This window comes from Pan paniscus, chromosome 1, assembly GCF_029289425.2.
Source record: "Pan paniscus chromosome 1, NHGRI_mPanPan1-v2.0_pri, whole genome shotgun sequence".
In the NCBI taxonomy this organism is placed as follows: Eukaryota; Metazoa; Chordata; class Mammalia; order Primates; family Hominidae; genus Pan; species Pan paniscus.
The window spans coordinates 106,041,783-106,061,828 of NC_073249.2; the positions used below are offsets into that span (position 1 = coordinate 106,041,783).

The following is a 20,046-nucleotide window of genomic DNA, read 5'->3' on the forward strand; positions in this document are numbered from 1 at the left end:
GCTGGGGCGGGGAGCAGGGTAGAGCTTGGATATCATAACACACCAGGGTACTGAAGCCCTGTGATTCAGGACTAACATACTGTGCCTCTAATTGATAATATTTTCTGCTTCACAGTAGCTGAGCTGAATTGCACAGACTTGGAGAAGTAAATGAAACAAGTGTTTTATGAAACACCAGGCAAACCATTTAAATCTATACTATGCTATGTTTTTTGCTTCCTTGTCGACGATGGAATGTGAGTGGTGTCTGAGCCACACAGTGATTTCCTTTCATGTTTGCAAATAATACCACAAATGATATTATATCCTTGCTCTGGCTCATAAGAGACTTAAAAGGCTGAGTTGACAAAACAGGAAAGTTAGGATGTAAACAACCAGATTTTCACCATCAACACTATCTTCAAAATGCTAGAATAAAAAAGAGTTCATAGAAACCATAAATGTTGGTCTTTTGATCAGAGACAAAAAATCAAAGATAAGACCCTGTTTTGTTTTGTTTTGTTTTGTTTTGTTTTTACTAAAAAGAATACCTCTCTGGCTTGGTCTACAAAGTTTTGCCACCTCTAAAATATGTAGATGATCCCAAAGTTTAGAAAACCTTAAAAATTGGAATTACACATAAAAGAGCTTCTAGAGTTTGACTATGAAAATACCGTATGGTATTTATAGTTTACTTTAAAATTTTACCAAAAGAACAAAGACTAAATGTTTAGGTAGATATCTGCAGATACTTATGTTGTTTAAAACAGCAGCACAAATAAAGGACTTAAAGGATGGCAGGAGAAGTTTTTACTAGTAAGTCATAAAAATAGGTAAAGAGGCCAGGTGTAGTGGCTCACACCTGTAATCGCAGCACTTTGGGAGGCTAAAGCAGGAAGATTGAGCCTAGGAGTTTGAGACCAGCCTGGGCAGCATAGCAAGGCCCTCTCTATAAAAATATTAAAAATTAGCTGGGCATAGTGGCACGTTCCTATAGTTTTAGGTGCTTGGGAGGATGAGGTGGGAGGATCACTTGAACCTGGGAAGTGGAGGTTGCAGTGATCTCTGATCTTGCCACTGCACTCTAGCCTAGGCGACAGAGCGAGACTGTCTCAAAAAAAAAAAAAAAAAAAAAAAAAGGGTAATGAGAAAGGAGCTGCAGGTATATGTGACAAATTTATACTATAAAATAGCATAACATTTTTAAAAAATATGGTACAATAACACCTTCACACATTACCTTACCTTGGGACTCAGTTATTTTGTTCAGTTCTGGTTTATGCAGCAAAACTGTTCAAATAAGAAGGGTTGTTATCCTGGTGTAATTAGTACTAGTATCCTCTTTCATTTGTGTCCAGATTTTGGTAAAAAGGAATTTGAGGAACAATAACAAAAACAAAAAAAAATTTTAAGTGTCCAAATTTAGACAACACGTGGTCATCTGCACACAGGTATCATGATGCAATATGCATGACTTTCAAAATCCAGTGCTTTATCAACTTTAATTCATTCAAAAAGTATTCATTTTATTTGTTATTTACCTCCTATCTGCAAGGAATGATTGAGATACAAAGATGAAAATATTGTTCCTGCCCACATGGAGCTTACATAATGCAATGTGAAAACTGCACCTGTAAACAATAAACATGTTTTAGTTCTTTCCTGAGTAAAAACTATACAACTGTTAACTGAATGATTGGGTTAGCCTGACAATACAATGGTGATAGTGGGCACCTTGTTCTTTTGTTTTGTTTTGTTGTTTTGTTTTTGCTTTTAAAATGAAGGACTCTGGTATTTCACTCTTGAACAGTAATTTCTCTGTAGCTGTGGTTTTGAGATTCAGGGTTTTTCTATTTGTTAGGGAGAAAAAAGAGCCCTGAGCGAGTTTGATGCCAGATTGCCTGGATTCAAATTCTGACTGTGTCATGTCATAGATGACTGGTCTTGGGCTTCCTATTTATTCACTCTTTATTCCTCAGTGTCCTTATTTATAAAAATTAAGGTAATCGGTGCCTGCTTCATAGTTTTTTTTTTCAGGATTATAAATGTTAATATATGTAAAGGATTTAAGAATAGCACCTGGCACATGGTAAATACTTCTCATGCTTTAGCTATTACTATTTAAACATATATGTTTATACATTGTCTTAGTGAGCTCTGGCTGCTATAACAAAATACCATACACTGGTCACCTTAAACAGACGTTAATTTTTATAGTTATGGAGACTGGAAGTCTGAGACCAGGGTGGTGACAGGGTTGGGCTTTATCTGTTTAGGCTAAACTAGAGAATGAAAACTGTTCTAAACAGTAAGGAGAAGCTATTAGATGTTACTTAGCATTTTGCTAAGAGTTATGAAAATGAAATGAAGGTGCTTGTTTAAAAGATGCTAGATTTTATCCGGCAAGAGCAGGCTTAAAATTTTTATTCAAAAGATGACAAAGAAGCGGAATATTTCTTAAATTGAAGAAATCAACTCAGGAGCAGGGTTACCTACAGGGTAAGTTTTTAATGCTGACAAATGTTTTGTTTTAAAAACAGATTCATTTTAGTATGTTTATTAAAGTGAATTTACTCTTATTTATTTTACGCTATTTTAATTATTTTCTCTACAACTCTGAGGAGGATAACACCCATAATTGTTCAGGAATCACCTCTGTATAAAATTTCTGTCAGCTTATACCTCTGTTTCTTAAAACAATTTTCAACCCACTGAAAGGACACAGAGCACCTTGAAAGATGGACTGATTTCAGGGCTGTGGCAGGAAATTAGGAGGAGTCTGGGACATCTTGCTGTGCTGAAAAGCAAGGTGCAGGAATGAACAGGGGCAAGACATTGGTGAAGAAACAGAAAGAAAGAAAGAAAAAGGAGAGAGAGAGAAAATACAGCAAAATCTTGGTAATTGTTTAATCTGGTTGACAGATGTATGGGTTCATTTTATTCTTTTCTCTTGTATTTGTTTGAATTTTTCAATTATAAAATAAATGTTTACCTAATTTAGGGCTTCTTTAAAGCAAAGCAACAGAAAGTCATACATTCTCAATGAAAGTAGACAACACAGATAAACACAAAACAGTGATAATTCTATTGCTCAAGAGATAATTACTCAACTACTGGTAACAATTTGTAATGCTTTTCTGACATTATTCATTACATATACAATTTATTTTAAAATGATTTCTTCTCCTTCAATTTCTCACATCTTTCATGGTCTAAAAGCACTACTTTGATTATTATATTATTATATTCTATAATGCACCAGTGCATTCCATAATTACCAAATATAGTCCAAGTTTCTTCCAATCTTCTTTTCATAATCCTTTCTATGACCTTCTCTCTCCATAGACCTCTCTGCTCCACGCACACTGGATATCCCTGGATTCAATCCAGATTTGTTTCTGCATAAATGTCACAATTTATAATCCGAACGAACACTCAAGACCTTTAAAATAATATATTTTGGGGTTTCAAAGTTTAGAATTATTTATACAACTAGCAACTTGTCCTAGCACAGAGCTTAATTTTTGTGAAAAGGCCAAGCTGTTACATAAGCATTTTGCCGAGATCCATGAAAAGAAATCAAGAGAATGCATTTCTGCCTCTAAGGGATGACATGAAAACTGAAAGAAGGTGGGAGAATCTGCCTCTACAGGTCACAATGCTTCTGCAGTATTTGTTTCTGCTCTGGTGGTGATGGAAGCAGCAACAGCATGCTTTTGGTTTAGCTGAGTACAGGGAGTATAAGGTCCCCAAAGGTCTGGGCATCACATTCTTCTAGAACTGGGAATTTTGGCCCCTTAAACAAGCTTGTCCCTTGTTCAACTATGCTGCATTCGCTGCACACTACTTCTGCAACTAGGAAAGGTTGTAATTTTGGTTATAAAAAGTATAACTCCATTGTTGTTTCTAAACTTCAACAATTCTATATGTCAATTGTTTTGTACTCTTGTTTTTCTACTCTTAAGACTAGAAGGAATCTTATTCACGATAGGCGAGTATTTTCCTCATGTTTATTTTTACCAAACCTTTAAAAATCCACTAACTTAACATATACATTCAAAACTGAATTCCTGCTAATTTCCCAAGTCTTACTTCCTATTTATATTAGCTGTTCCTCTATTAATATTCTGTAAAACTTTGTTAAGATTCACGTTAAAACAACTTCCTTTTGATACAGATTAACATCCTAGATCAAGATAAACATGGGCTAGAACCTCCTCTGCAAGCCACCTGAAACCTAGAAATCAGTTGAACCCCAAATCTCTCCAAAAACCAACAATGATGGAATTTCTGCTAATAGATCTTGTTCTAGTAAATTTAACAGGTCCATTTTTAGCTTCAGACAGGTAGCATGCTGCTTTGGTGTGATCATGTTTTTCCATCACTGTTGATTTATCCTTCATCTTCTCTAAAGCTAATAACATGAGGTAAACTCTAATATCTTACCAGCATAAACTACCTTTAAGAAACAGAAAATTCCCTAGCCTGAGTATCTCATACCCAAAATAGTCCAGTTTTAAAAGGTTAATCTACATTAAAAACATTGAACTAAGGCTTGGACAAGATTCGAGACTAGTAGAGAGTTTTATTTATTCAGAACACCATCTGTAAGACACAGGGCTAGGTGATGCGGGGACATGTAGAAGTGGAGGTCTTGATTATTTTTCTTTTTCCTCTACCACTTGCTCTTCCCTCTCCCCCAACTCCTCCCTTTCACTCCACGTCCCCCCTCTTTCTTGAACATAATGTTTTCAGTTTCATGTAATGTATATACACTTAGTGAAAATACTACTACTAATACTACTAATAATAATTCACAGTGCAAAGGGCATTTTGTGAAAAAACATTTCTCCTTTTCAGTCTCCTAGTCACATTGCCCAGAGACAACTACAGCCATCAGTTCTTATATATCCTTCAGAGGAACATGGGCATGTACATGCAAATATGTATATCCACTATTTTCCCCTTTTTATTCCAAATAGGAGCAAAAAATTCTGTACCTTTAAAATATATTTTATGTAATCTTTCCACATCAGCATGTGAAGCTCTACTTCATTCTGCATAATAGTCTGTTGAATGTATACATCACAATTCATTTAACCAGCCTCTATTCTAGACATTCTCTACTACATGCAGTGCTACAATGTGCATGCTAGTATATGTCTTTGAAAATTCCTAGTAGTGAAACTGCACTGAAAATTTAAAAATTTTAATGCTGGCATGTTGCCCACCAAAGAACTATACTAGTTTATAGTCTCACCTCAGCAACATATTATCAAACTTTTTGATCCTTGCTAATCTGTTAGGTAAAAAATGGAATTTTATTATTATTTAAAAATGAGGCTGATGTTTTTTATATGTTTAAAATCCGTTTTTTTCTATAATCTCATTTAGACTGTTTTTCCACTGGATTATTTATTTTGTTTTGCTTGCTTATTGATTTATAAGTGTTTCTTGTATAAGAAGAAAATTGCCTCTGTCAACAATATTATAAATATTTGTTCCAAGATTGTCATTTTTACTTATTTATTTCATAGGTCCAAGAAATAAAAGGTATGTCATTTATTTTTAAACTTTGTTTATGGTAATTATTTGGTCATATATACATTTAAATTTTTTGTAATCAAATTTAATAAACTTTTCTTAAGATTATCCTGTGTTCTGTGTCTTGACCAGAAAGACTGCCTTCCTCCAATATTACAAACTAATTTTAGCATCTTTTTTCTAGTACTGTTTGGGTTTTTTATATTTAAATATTTGATCAAGTGAAATTTATTTTTAAGTAAGGAATATGGTAGGAATCAAGGATCAACATTTTTTTTCATGGCTAACCCAAGGATCAACATTTTTTTTCATGGCTAACCCAAGGATCAACATTTTTTTTCATGGCTAACCCAAGGATCAACATTTTTTTTCATGGCTAACCCAAGGATCAACATTTTTTTTCATGGCTAACCCAAGGATCAACATTTTTTTTCATGGCTAACCAGGGTTCTGTAACCATTTAATCCATTATTTCCTCATTGATAAATACTATTCATTTTAAAAACTCTCTCCATTGATATATATATCTACATATATATCTTACATAGTACAATGTATAATCTTAAGTGTACAATCAGATTAATTTCCACATATGTTTATACCTCTGTAAAACACACCCAGATCAGATATAAAACACTGTCAGAACCCTAGGAAGGTCCCTTGTGCCCCCTTCAGTCAATACTCCCTCAAAGGAAACCATTACTCTGACCTCAATCACCGTATATTAGTTTTGCCCATTCTTGAAATTCATATCCATGGAATCACATAGTGATCTTTGTGTCAGGTTTCTTTTGCTTAAAAATTATGCCTGTGATAGTTATCTTTTTGTTTTGCTTTGTTTTGAGACAGGGTCTCACTCTGCAGTCCAGGCTGGAGTGCAGTAGTGTGATCATGGCTCACTGGAGCCTCAACCTCCTGGGCTCAGGTGATCCGGCCATCTCATCCTCTCAAGTAGCTGAGACTACAGGCATGCCCCACCATGCCCGGCAAATTTTTTCTATTTTTGTAGAGATGGGGTTTTACCATGTTGCTCAGTCTGGTTTTGAATTCTTGGGCTCAAGTGATCTGCCTGCCTTGGCCTCCCAAAGTGCTGGGATATTTATCCATTTTATTACGTGCAGATTAGTTTTTTCTTACCTTGCTGTGCGGTATAGTATATACTATCGTAAGAATATCCCAAGATTTATTTAACCATTCTAGTCATAATGAACACTTGGATTGCTTCCAGGTTCAGGCTATTATGAATAATTCTTGTATAGATCTTTTGGAGGATATACGTATTCATTGTTGTTGGATATATACCCAGGAATAGAACTGATGGGTCATAGAGTACACATATGCTAACTTTAGTAGAATCTACCAGTTTACCAAAGTGGTTGAACCATGTTACATTCTTATTAGCAGTGTATGGGATTTCCCAAGTCTACATTTTTTGCTAACACTTAATAGGGTCAGTCCTTTTAATTGTAACCATTTTGATGCAGTTGTAATGGTGATCACTGTTTCTTAACCTGGGTATTTTGACGTTTTGTTCCACTATGAAATGTCTTAAAATGACTACCATGATATAGGAAAGAAAGCTAGATGTGGAGCATAAATATCTGAATGCAAGTTTTGATTCACACTTAATGTTGAGAAACCCGTGAGTGACTATATTAAGCTTTCTGACCCACTACAAGTAGGCATATAATGATTACCTCATAGGATGATTATAGATTGAATTATTTAAAATCATGAAGTTTCAATTACCTAGTATAGCTAAAATGTCTGAAAGTACTTGGGTAAACAAGTATTTATTGAGATCCTTCTATGATCTAGGCACTCTTCTAGACATCAGGAACAAACCGGTGAACAAAACACAGATTCCTTCCCTCTTGAAACTTACATTCTAGAGTAGAAGCAGACAAAATAATAGATATAACACATAAATTGTATAGTATATTAGAAAGGGTTAAATGCTGTGGACAAAGAAAAGAAAAGCTAGAGAGGGCTGTGTAAGGAGGGTTAGGGGTTGGGAAAATGTTGCATTTTGAAATAGGAAGGTCAGAGTACAGGCCATGGAGAAGTGACATCTGACCAAAGACTTGGAGGTGAGGGAATCGGCCATGCAGATATCTGCGGGAAGAGCACTCCAGGCAGAGGGAGAGCTTAGGCAGAAGCATACCTGCATGTAGCATGAATTATAAGAAGGCCAGGATAGTTGGGCTGGAGTCAGGTGGGAGAATAGGGGGCAGTAATGAATGAAATTAGAGAGATACATGGATAATGGCTGGGGATGAAAATGGTCCACATCAGGTAGGGCCTGTTGGTCACTGTAGGAACAAAGGCTTTTACTCAGAGTGAAATGGTAACACAATGCAGTGTTAAGCAAAGACAGACAAGATCTCACTCATTTTTTGGAAAGGATCACTCTAACTACTTATGTCTTAGTCAGCTCAGGCTGCCATAACAAAATACCATGGACTAAATGGCTGACATGACAGAAATTTATTTTCTCACAGTTTTGGAGGCTGGAAGTCTGAGATCAGGGCGGCAGCGTCGCCAGTTTCTGGTGATGGCTGTCTTCCTGGCTTGTAGACAGCTGACTTTTTCTCTGTGTCCTCTCATGGTGGGAGGAAGAGAGTGGGGGAAGAGATGAGATTAGAGCTCCACCCTTATCAGCTAATTTAACCTTAATAACCTCCCAAAAAACCTATTTCCACATTGGAGATCAGGGCTTTTGACATATGAATCTGGGGAGGATGCAATTCAGTCCATAGCAGCTTGCAACTTGAAAATTTCAATCTCTTAACTCTTAAACATTCTCAAACACACCAAGGCTGAAAAGGCAAACTTGAAAATTAACCATGTATCATTTGTATGAATGGTTCTGAAGGCTTGCTGTTGATATACTCTGTCACTTTCTTTGTCCAAGTTGTGCCTATCAGAATGTGGCTGGACAGTTATTGTATATTTAAATTCGCTAAGATTAATTTTGGGTTCTAAGCATAGAAGCACCTCATCAGAACCCATGTTACCTAGAATGTTGCCCTGATTCTGGACTGAAATTCATCTCCCTCCCTCATCCCAAACCCAGAAAGATCACTTTCTATTAAAAGAGATTATTGAATTTTGACAAGTTATAATTGTATATATTTATGGGGTATAAAGTGATGTTATGATATGTATATATATAATATGTATATAACACACACACAGCCACACACACTGGAATGATTGAATCAACCTAATTAACATATCCATCACCTCAAATACTTATAATTTGTGTCCTGCCTAACTGAAACAGTGTATCATTTGACCAACATCTCCCCATTCTCCCCACCCCCCAGACTTTGGTAAACATCATTCTGCTTTCTGACTCTATGAGTTTGATTGTTTTATATTCCACATATAAATGAGAACATGTGGTATTTGTTTTTCTGTGCCTGGCTTATTTCACTTAGTATAATGTTCTACAGGTTCATCCATATTGTCACAAAGGACAGAATTTCCATCTTTTTTTTTAAGGCTGAATAGTATTAACTCATTATCTATCTATCTATCTATCTATCTATCTATCTATCTATACACCATATTTTCTTTATCCATTCATCTACTGATGAACACTTAGGTTGATTCCACATCTTGACTATTGTGAACATTGCTGTAATAAACATGAGTGCAGATATTTCAAATCCTTTGGATATACACTCAGAAGTGGGATTGCTGGATCATATGGTATCAAATGGTAATTCTATTTTTTGTTTTTTTTTTTTGAGGAACCTCCATACTGTTCTCCATAGTGGCTATACTAATTTACATTCCTATCAACAGTATACAAGGGTTTTCTTTATATCCTCACCACCAACGCTTATTACCTTTCTTTTTTTTTTTTTTTTTTTTTTTAGATAGGATCTCGCTCTGTCTCCTACACTGGAGTGCAGTGGCACAATCATGGCTCACTGCAGCCTTGACCTCTTGGGCTCAAGTGATCCTCCCACCTCAGCCTCCTGAGTAGCTGGGACCGCAGGCTCATGCCACCACGCCTGGCTAATTTTTAAAATTGTTTTTTGTAGAGACAAGATCTAACTATGTTGCCAGGCTGGTCTTGAACTCCTGGGCTCAAGTGATCCTCTGACCTCGGCCTCTGAAAGTGCTGGGATTATGGGCATGAGCCACTGCACCCAGCCTCATCTTTTTGATAATAGCCATTCTGACAGGTGTGAGAATGAGGTATCATTGTGATTTTAATTTGCGCTTCTCTGATGATTAATGATGTTGTGCATTTTTTCACATAGCTGTTGGGCACATGTGTGTTTTCTTTTGGATTACTCTTTATTTTTGAATGAAGGCCAATTCAGTATAGACCTTACTTTGATTCCTTTTTAAGTACAGATGCTCTTTGACTTGTGATGGGGTTACGTCCTGGTTAAACCCATTGTAAGTTGAAAATATGGTAAGCTGAAAATGCATTTAATACACTGAACCTACCAAACATCATAAGCTTAGCATACCCTATCTTAAACATGCTCAGAACAGTTATATTAGCCCACAGTTGGGCAAAATCGTCTTACACAGAGCCTATTTTACAATAAAGCATTGAATATTTCATGTAATTTATTGAATACTGTACTGAAAGTGAAAAATATAATGGTTGGATGGTACTTGAATTATGGTTTCTACTGAATGCATAGTCCTTTTGCATCACTGTAAAGTTGAAAAATCATACGTGGAAGCATCGTTAAGTCAGTAATTGTTAGTGTAAGAAAGACCACAGTATCCTGTCTTTGAATGGCGTGTGTTTACTTTAAGCTCATGTGGTGTTTTTCCAATCATATTTACTGTGAAATTTTGGGAGTGTGTGTTTGGAAGCACTACACCTAAGTTTAGCCAAGTAAATGAGAATTTTCCTTCTGTTGAAGTAAAGGAGCCTCAGTTTGTGCTTTCTATTGGAATCTGCCACAGGCACTATTGGCTTCCAGTCTGCAATGGGAAAATAAGACTCAAAAATTTGAAGTTTTCTAACTAGTCAAATAACCTAAATGATTTTATATGGTGTCAGAGCTGTTTTAAAAAACTAGGCTTGCGAGTTAGTTTATAATTTAAGAAACAAATTCTACTTCATATAACACATTCTATAGAATAAATGTTTCAAAAACTTTAAGTCATCATGTGCTTTGAGTGGATGTTACTTTCTTAAGAGATTAAACAAAAACCTTGAAATTAACATTACATCTCTCTGGAAGCTCTTCTGAATAAACGTAATAAAACAAAGAACCTGTATAAATTTAAACTTAATTAAGAACTTTTCCTAACTTTTTACTTTCTATTGTTCTCCTCGTTATCTTACTGGGACAGGACATTTCAACAAAACAATTACACTCCACAAAATTCCTTATTAAGTACAATTGTAATGTATGTTTCTTTAGCTATGATCAGTCTAGAAAATTAAAGCTATAATTTCTGGTTTCCACAGTGCCTTCAACAAATTTTCATCTGCATTATTTCTACCCTGGTCCAAGCTACTGTCATCTCTCAGTGGGTTCTCATTCTGGGTTTCTATCTGCCTTCTCTGTTTCCACTGTCACCCCCAGCCATCCTTTTCAACATAGCAGTCAGAATCATAGCAATCAGACCTAAAATGTAAACCAGATTATGTCATTCCTCTCTTTAAAGCTTCTGTGCTCAGAATAAGTTCCAAATTCCTTACTTTGACCTAAAAGCTTTATGTATCTGGCTTACCTCTCTGATTTCATTTCCTACCTTCTCTCCTCCATAACCCCACTCCAGCACTCTTTCTGTTCCTTACATTCACTCAGACAAAGGCCTACCTAAGTTCTTCGTGTAGGTCTGGAACGTGCTGGACTTGTATCTTCATATGGCTCACTTTTCCTTGTCATTCAGGTCTCATCACAACTGTTACTTTCCCTGAGGCCCTCTCTCTAAGTCCTCTATCTAATGAAGCCTGTGTCTACTTTTAACCACCCAATCACTTACACTTATTCTGTTTCATATTCTATTTTATTTATATTTATTACTACCAGAAATTATCTTTTTTTTTTTTTTTTGAGATGGGGTTTCACTCTGTCACCCAGGCTGAAGTGGAGCGGCCCGATCACACCTCACTGCAGCCTCGACCTCCCATGGCTCAGGTGATCCTCCCACCTCAGCCTCCTGAGTAGCTGGGACCATAGGCATGGGCCACCACGCCTGGCTAATTTTTGTATTTTTTGTAGAGACGGGGTTTTGCCATCTTGCCTAGGTTGGTCTCAAACTCCTGGGTTCAAGTGATCCACCCGCCTTGGCATGAGCCATCATGTCCGGCCAACTACCTGAAATTATCCTGATAATTTACTCGTTTCAGGTTTACTGTCTTCTTCCCTATGAAAGGAAGGACCTTGTAAATCTGTTCATTGCTGTAAATGAATGTGTGCTAACTATACCAAAGACAAAGCGCCCAGCTCAATGAGAGATACGTAAATGAACCAAAAAGAGATCTTGCCCTCAGGGATCTTGAGGTCTACTGGAAAAGATAAAACACATAGATAGAAATAACACTGGAGAAGGAAGAGATGACATCCACCTATAGGAAATCCAGGCCAGCCTTGGGGAAAAGGTGGCCTTTAGAAAGTTGGGCATTTTGGCATTTTCCATTTCTTTCAATGTTCTCTTTGTCCTGTTTTGTTAGACAAACTTGACACCTAAATGCTTAACTAACTCCCCTTTCCAAAACATGTTGGCACTGAAACTGATTTTCTTTTTTTTTTTTTTAGATGGAGTCTTGCTCTGTTGCCCAGGCTGGAGTGCAATGGCAGGATTTCAGTTCACTGTAACCTCCACCTCCTGGGTTCAAGTGATTCTCCTGCCTCAGCCTCCCGAGTAGCTGGGATTACAGGTGCCCGCCACTACGTCTGGCTAATTTTTGTATTTTTAGTAGAGACAGGGTTTCACCATGTTAGTCAGGCTGGTCTTGAACTCCTGACCTAAGGTGATCAGCCCACCTCAGCCTCCCAGAGTGCTGGGATTACAGGCGTGAGCCACCGTGCCTGGCCAAAACTGATTTTTAATGTTCCTGTTCTTCTCTGAATTTGGGCTGGATTCATTTGGTCATTTGTAGGTAAGTGCACCTATGGGTAAAAATGCATGTTTATGTGTGAAACACAGTAATACTGATTTTAAACAATGAATTAGTTTATTTAACTGAAATAAAAATTTCCATGTTATTGCTTTTGTAATTGAGCATACTTTAGCATTGGCATACAAATTGGCCCATAACCTAGGCAAATAAAAACACTAACAAAATATAAAGTACAATAGAACATTAATACTGAGTTTGGCTAAGCTCTTAATATTGGACTACATTACATATATTATTTCCATTATATGTGTAAATATAAATATTTTCTAACCCAGTGAAAGATTTTGTGAATCAGAATTTTAACAACTTAAGATGATTTTATTATAATTATCTGCGGGAAAAAAACAGGACACATTTTCTTATATTCTGTATAAAAGGCGCATATTTGTTCCATCCGTCCACTCCACCTTTTCCCCAACGTCTGCCACCTCAATAGTTGAGAATGACTTCATCTACATAATGATGGTTTGATTTATTCTTACTAGAAATTCAGGTTTCCATGAAACTAGTGAGAATATAAATATAAACGAAATCTAACATTTCCCCCTCCATTCGTCTTGCTTTGGCACAGAGCCATGAACAACTCCAGGGCACTACTCACACAGACTCTGAATTGCACCACCATATGAGGCATCCCTGATTGTACAAAGAAGTAACTAAATATGGGTCACTTCCAAAAATGGGAAATTTATACTTCCACTCTGAAGTTTTCTACTTAAAGGAGTGGGTTTTTTGAGATACAGCCTCACTGCAATGCCCAGGCTGGAGTGCAATGGTGCAATCTTGGCTCACTGCAACCTCTGCTTCCCTAGTTCAAGCGATTCTCCCACCTCAGCCTCCTGAGTAGCTGGGATTACAGGTGCCTGCCACCATGCCGGGCTAATTTTTGTATTTTTAATAGAGACAGGGTTTCACCATGTTGGCCAGGCTGGTCTTGAACTCCTGACCTCAAGTGATCCGCCTGCCTTGGCCTCCAAAAGTGCTGGAATTACAGGCCTAAGCCTCCGCGCACGGTCAGGAGTGGGTTTACTTAACTGTCATTAGAAACATTAGGCACAATATTATGAAACAAAACAAACTTTCCACCTTGCTTAAAAAAAATTATTAGAAGCAAATCAATGCAGTGTACACATGGCAGACACTGTGAGTTGCTTACCCAAAAGCTAATCTCCCCTCCCTGTATTTACTAAGAGACCCCTCCCCGCCAAGTTTTGTCCCTATATGGTGCAGCCAAAGAGGCAGGGCCCCCTTCAGAGTACCAGAGGTGACACTGGATAAGTAATAGGATATTTCATTACCCTTGGCAAAGATTCATTTAGTAAAGGAAATTTGGGAAACTGTGGCCAAGAAGCTAGAGGAGAAGTCTTGCTGGAGGCCTTTCGGGGAAAGGCTTCCTTGATCTACAAAAAGGAAATGAGGAAAGGAAATATCCTTTTCCCTCCTTTCAGTCTTTAGCCATTATTGTGTGTGGATGTGATACTTGGAGCCTCTGCAGCCATCTTGGGACTGAACTTGTAAAGTTTCCATAGTGAAACATATTGATATGTTTTGGATATTTGTCCCCTCCAAATCTCATGTTGAAATGTGATCCCCAGTGTCGGAGGTGGGGCCTGGTGGGAGGTGTTTGGATCATGGGGACAGGACGGATCCCTCATGAATGGCTTAGTGCCGTCTTCTTGGCAATGAGTGAGTTCACACCTGACCTGGTTGTTTAAAAGTGTGTGGCACCTCCACCCTCTCTTGTTCCCACTTACACCATGTGATGTGCCTGCCACTGCTGCACCTTTCACCATGACTGAATCCTACCTGAGGCCTCACCAGGAAGCCAAGCAGATACCAGGGCCATGCTTGTACAGCCTGCAGAACTGTCAGTCAACTAAACCTCTTTTCTTTATAAATTACCCAGCCTCAGGTATTTCTTTATAATGACACAAAAATGGCCTAACACACATAGCTATCTCTAGCTCTATAGATTAGATAGATTAGATAGGGATAGCCCAAAGAAACCTTGGAGATCACCAAATTCAATTGCCTCATTTATTTTTATTATTTTTGTTCCATGTTGTTTGGTTTATTAATATTCCCCAATGGAAATCACAACTATTAAACCAACCATTATTTTTGGAAAGTCGTGATAAACATGAATACAATACGATTATTTAATTAGGTGTCATTTTAGAGATAGAAGCTTAAAATATGACCCCTTTATGTAATAATTGCCAAAATAATATCCTACCAGAATTAATTCAATAGCATGGGTAGCTTATTTCTAGAATATTTAAAAAACTGAACCAAAGCTTACTAAGATGGGTGAATTTAATACAATGTTTTTAGCTTTGTCAAAGATAGTACAATTTAGCACAAACTAAAATAAAAATTTACTGTTTGCTCTATGCTGCACCCTATGTTATCAAATAGCTTGACTCAAATTACTTGACTCATATAGCTTCATACAGTTCTCACAACAACTCAGGTAAACACTGTCATCAAACCCATTTTGTGGATGAGGAAATTGCGGATAGGCAAGGTTAAATAGCTTGCTCAAGATCACAGAGCTAGTAAGTAGAAAAGCTGGGATTTGCAGTAAGTAGAAAAGCTGGGATTTGCAGTCTGATTTGCTCAAGCTCTGAACCACTGCAGTTTTCTGCCCAAGAATGAATACAACTTATTCATGGTTGAGGCATGCGGCAAACACTGTTGGATGCCTACTTAGCAACTATTTCCCCTTTTCTGCTCTCAATCAGAACACTCATTTTGTTTAGGGGTGACTTGTGATCAATTTAATGAACTGTGGCCAATCCTATCCCTTTTTGCCAGTGACTGGTCTGATGTGGCATATGACCATTTTCTGGACAAAAAGGAAGATTCTAAAGTCTGGGAAATATTTTTCTCCTTCATAAAAATGGGGGACAGCACTTCCTTTTCTTCTGTTCCTGCTCTGTGCAGTGACCTCTGTGGATGTGATGTCTGGAGCTATGGCAGCCACATTGCAATTAAGAGGTGACAAACCTGGAGACAAAAGCTCACATGCATGTGATGGCAGAGAGCAAACACAAAAAAGAGCTTGGGTCCTTGATGGCATGATTGTGCTGCTCAACTAACCCTGAAACTATCTGCACTTAAATTTATATTGAAGATATAGTAAATGACCTCATGCTTTAAGCTACTGCCAAATATTCTGTTCCTTGAGGCCAAAGTCATTCTAACAGATGCAATCTAGACACAGAAAGATGCTTTCCCAGAGTTCCTGCAAAAACAGATGATGTGTAGGTTATGAAGATTTTATCCAGGAATCCATTAGTATAGGTAGTAACTTAGAAAAAAAAATACTCCAAGCTTTGTCTCAGATATGGTTAAATCTGAGCCACCCACATGGTGTCTGTGCTGAATATTTTCCCCTCAGATGCACTGTTTCCTTTTCTGAAACTGACTGATATGAACTATATCAAAAGCCTCCCTTGCCCTCTGGCTTCTGGTTGGACTTGGCCATTGACATGCACCAGCAGGAGACTGGAGGAGGGTGGTGAGTTAGATATAAATCCCCCAGGTACTTTGCTGGGTGTTTACTTAGGCTGACTGCATCCGTTGACTGAAGGTCACAGACTCCTGTCAGGTGGCCCTCTGTGTCTGGATTTTTCAGTAACTGTTCTTTCCCCTGATTGGACAGATCTAGGAGCTGTAGCCTCAGGCTTCCAGCTTCTCTTGTGGTTTCCCACACCCTGCCCACATCTTTGCAAAATGCCATTTGTTTCCTGCCAGGACCCTGACTGATACAATGGTGTCAACGAAATCACTGCAGCTATTGAAGCTTGGTCCAGTCTATCTGAGGTGTGGAGTTAAATAAGGGCTTTCACCTACTATTAAAGGGAGACAGGAGACTACACAAATAAATGTCATGCTGCAAAAGTGAAACAAAGATCATAGCTCAGAGAAAACACTTTCCACTTGAGGGCAAGAAATCAGAGAAAGCTACCTGGAAGAGCTGGCATTTGGGATGAGGACGGAGAGGAGTTTTAAAAGAGATGAGATGAAGGGCATTCCAAAGACAGGGAAGAGTGTAAGTCATGCCGGGGAAGAGAGAAAGCTCAAGTGAAATTTCTGAAAAATTAGAGCTGGAAGGGATCTACGATATCTTTTATTTAATGTTCGTTCTCCCTCCACCTCCTTTAACTGAGATTTGGCCAAGGTCAAACAGCAAGTAAGTAGCATGTCAGGACTCCAACCAGATCTGCTGGCTACCAGGTTAGTTCTTAATAATCCACCTTCTACCTCCACCCCACTCCCTCACCTCAGGCAGTCTGCTTACTTCTCAGTCTCTCCCACTAGACTGTAACCTCCTCAATAGCGGGGCTTCTGTTTTCTTCACCCTTGAATCCCAGTACCTAGCACAATATCTAACACAAAATCGTCATCGTCATCATCATCATCAGCAGCAGCAGCAGCTACCAAACTTTAAGAGGCATCCACCCACTGTCAGGCACTATGCAGTTATTTTGTACATCTTCTGTAATCTTCACTTTCCACTGAGGACGCTGCAGCTCAGAGAGGTTGTCTAATTTGTCTTAGGTCACACAGCAGTGCCGGACTCTATTTTATATCTTTCATCAACCGGACTCCTAAGCCCTGCCTCAGTGGGCGTTCAGTAACATTTGTTGAATGAACGAATGAACAAGCTATATCCACTCAATGCAAACTATCGGCTGTAACAGGCCACCCTAAAGGCCCCGGAACCTCGGCCGGCTCAGGACTCTGCACGTTGTCTTCCAATCTAAGCACACCAGCCCCTCTCTGCGCCCCGCACAGGCTCAGAGGCTCCGCCCGCGTCTCCGCCTAACTCGCCGGCCACGCCCCTACTTCGGGGAGCTCGGTCCCCCTCGGATTCGAGTTTTCCTCGGCTCCAGCCGCCGCGCAGAGGGCCTCTCCCGGCCCTGCGACCTACAGCCCGTTCCACTCCCCTGCCCCTCCTCTGCGCCCTCCCTCACTCTCCAAACTTCTTTTTTCCACCCTCTCTAAACTTCAGTCATTCTAGTGCCCGCCTCCTCCACTCGCACCGACCAACCAGTGGTCCCCATTCTCGTTGGCGGTCCGCCTCCTGCCCGCCGGGGGCCAATCCCTGGCGCGAGAGTCCGGTGCCGGGGCTCGTTCCCAAGCGCCCAGCCTGTGACGGCAGCGCGCCGGGCGCCGCGCGGCGGGAGGGGGCGGGGCTCTGGATGAGGGATGGGCGAGGGCAGGGGGAAGGGAAAAGGGAGGAGGAAGAGGTTGCGGCTGGTTTGAAAGCGGCAGTTTCCTGGCAGCTTGGGCAGGCGTTGGTCTCCGCGCTACAGCTCCGCAGCGGCCACGATCGATCCCGCGACGGGTCTACGCGCGCTTCTGCGCGACCCCGACGGATTTTTCCCGTTCCCGGCTCTTCCCCCTTCACCTCACCGCCCCCCCGCCTCAGCCTTTCCCGCCGCTCGGGCGCTGAGCCCAGGGACCAGCCGGCGGCAGTGACCCCACCCGAAGCCCCTTCTGGAACCTCCTGGGGACAATTCCCTTTTCCTTTCTTCAGCCTAACCCGCGGTGGCCCTCGCGGAGTCCGGTCAGCCCCGGGGAGCGCAGCCGGGAGGGGCGTCCAAGGGGCGTCTCGGGTCTGGGAACGGCCGGGCCCCCAGCGGGCTGTGGTCGCGGGGTGGGGGCCGGAGCGGCGAGGCCCCCCTTACCGGGCTGCGCGGGCCGCCCAGGGCCCCCGGGCTGAGACGGGGCCGGAGCGGCGCCCCGGCCGCCCGCGCGGGGTCTCCCCCATGGTGCAGCGGGGTTCGGGATGTCGAAGACGCTGAAGAAGAAGAAGCACTGGCTCAGCAAGGTGCAGGAGTGCGCCGTGTCCTGGGCCGGGCCCCCGGGCGACTTCGGCGCGGAGATCCGCGGTGGCGCGGAGCGTGGCGAGTTCCCCTACCTGGGGCGGCTCCGCGAGGAGCCCGGCGGGGGCACCTGCTGCGTCGTCTCGGGCAAGGCGCCCAGCCCAGGCGATGTGCTGCTGGAGGTAAACGGGACGCCTGTCAGCGGGCTCACCAACCGGGACACTCTGGCTGTCATCCGCCACTTCCGCGAGCCCATCCGTCTCAAGACTGTGAAACCAGGTACGCCGGCCCTGCGTATCTGTCTCGGGGTGTTGGGGAGAGGGGCTTCAGGGTGGGCGTCCTGGGAGCGGCGGCACCTCCCCACCGCGTATTGTCCCGGGTAATCTTAGACCTCTGGGGTGTGCCTGACTCCTTGACGAGGGGGAGGGGTGGCGTTGGTGAGTCCCATTTTGCCGATGGGAAAACTGAGCTCTGGCTTGGCGCGGTTGCTCTGCTAGCTGTGCTAGCTGTCGCAGAATTGCGACTAGAAGCTGGGTTTCCTACATATGTAGCTCCATCTCCCCCCGCAGACAAGAGTTTTTGACTAGAGAAAGCCAGCCTTTTCCTCTCTGTGTTGTGCAAAAAGGCCCTTAGGATTGTAGCATTTTCTTTGGAACGATCTTACGCGTCTTCTAACAGGGAAAAAGGGACTTTACTATAGAGGCACTTGGTGCCAAGGTTACCACCTGGTGTACCTGGAAGGGCTTAGCTGCTTCAGTGTTTCTTGCACTCTAGCAGACATCTCAGAGCTGACAGCCTAACTCTGTCAGTCCAGGTGGTTCAGGTGTCTGAGTACCGATGACGGTACAATATGTGATATGTGGCAGACTGGTGTGTTCTTGCAGGGAGCTGTTGAATAGAGTCTGGGTTTTGAAGGAAGACCTAGGTGCCTAGCGGAGTGAAAGCTTCTGTAACGCTTTTGATTTTACAGAATTTTGTTGAAGTGGTAGGTTAAAGGAGCCTCTGTTGCCCTGGTATCTTTTATGCTAGTAAAAATTGCTGCAAAGCACGTTATATTTATGGCCTACTCGTCAGTTTCAAAGCATTGATCAGAGACAGCATACAGTGAGATCTGATAGTATGTAGTAGTTCTTATGAATTTGTTATAGACAGCATTGTTGGTTTTGTTTCAGCATAGATAGAATGTGGTTCTGTCGTCTTAGATGTTTGTGGGAGAGAGAATTGTGATTGTAACATTATTAGAAACCAAACTGTTTTTCCTGAATGTGCTCTACTGAGTATACGGTGCATCAAAATATAATGGGCTGGTTAATTGTTACCTGGGCTAGGTAGCAGTCCATCCCTTGATGGCAAAATGCTAGAAAATTCTGGATAAAAATTTAATATGTTATCTCCTTCTCATTTCTTTCTCAGCAGCTCGCTTTGGAAATATTAATATATCTTTAATAGTCCTTGAGCTTAATGGGGCTTGATGGTTTGTGGTGCAGTTTACATATGTCTGTGTATTGTGGATATGTATACACACAGACTCACATGCTCCTAAGGTCATAATTAAGATTTTCTTTCTAT

At 40.7% G+C, this 20,046-nt stretch overlaps 1 protein-coding gene across 2 annotated transcripts in view; it reads left to right on the top strand.

Moving 5' to 3' along the window:
* The first annotated feature begins 17,692 nt into the window (after positions 1-17,692).
* MAGI3 (membrane associated guanylate kinase, WW and PDZ domain containing 3) overlaps positions 17,693-20,046 on the top strand; it is a 285,866-nt gene continuing 283,512 nt past the window's right edge. Inside the window, exon 1 of one of the 2 annotated variants that reach the window (XM_055114114.3) lies at positions 17,693-18,756. In XM_055114114.3, coding sequence (XP_054970089.2) covers positions 18,441-18,756 — 316 coding nt within the window. In that variant the 5' untranslated portion in view covers positions 17,693-18,440. The remainder of the gene's footprint in view (positions 18,757-20,046) is intronic. The other variant, XM_055114117.2, reaches the window with a different exon arrangement.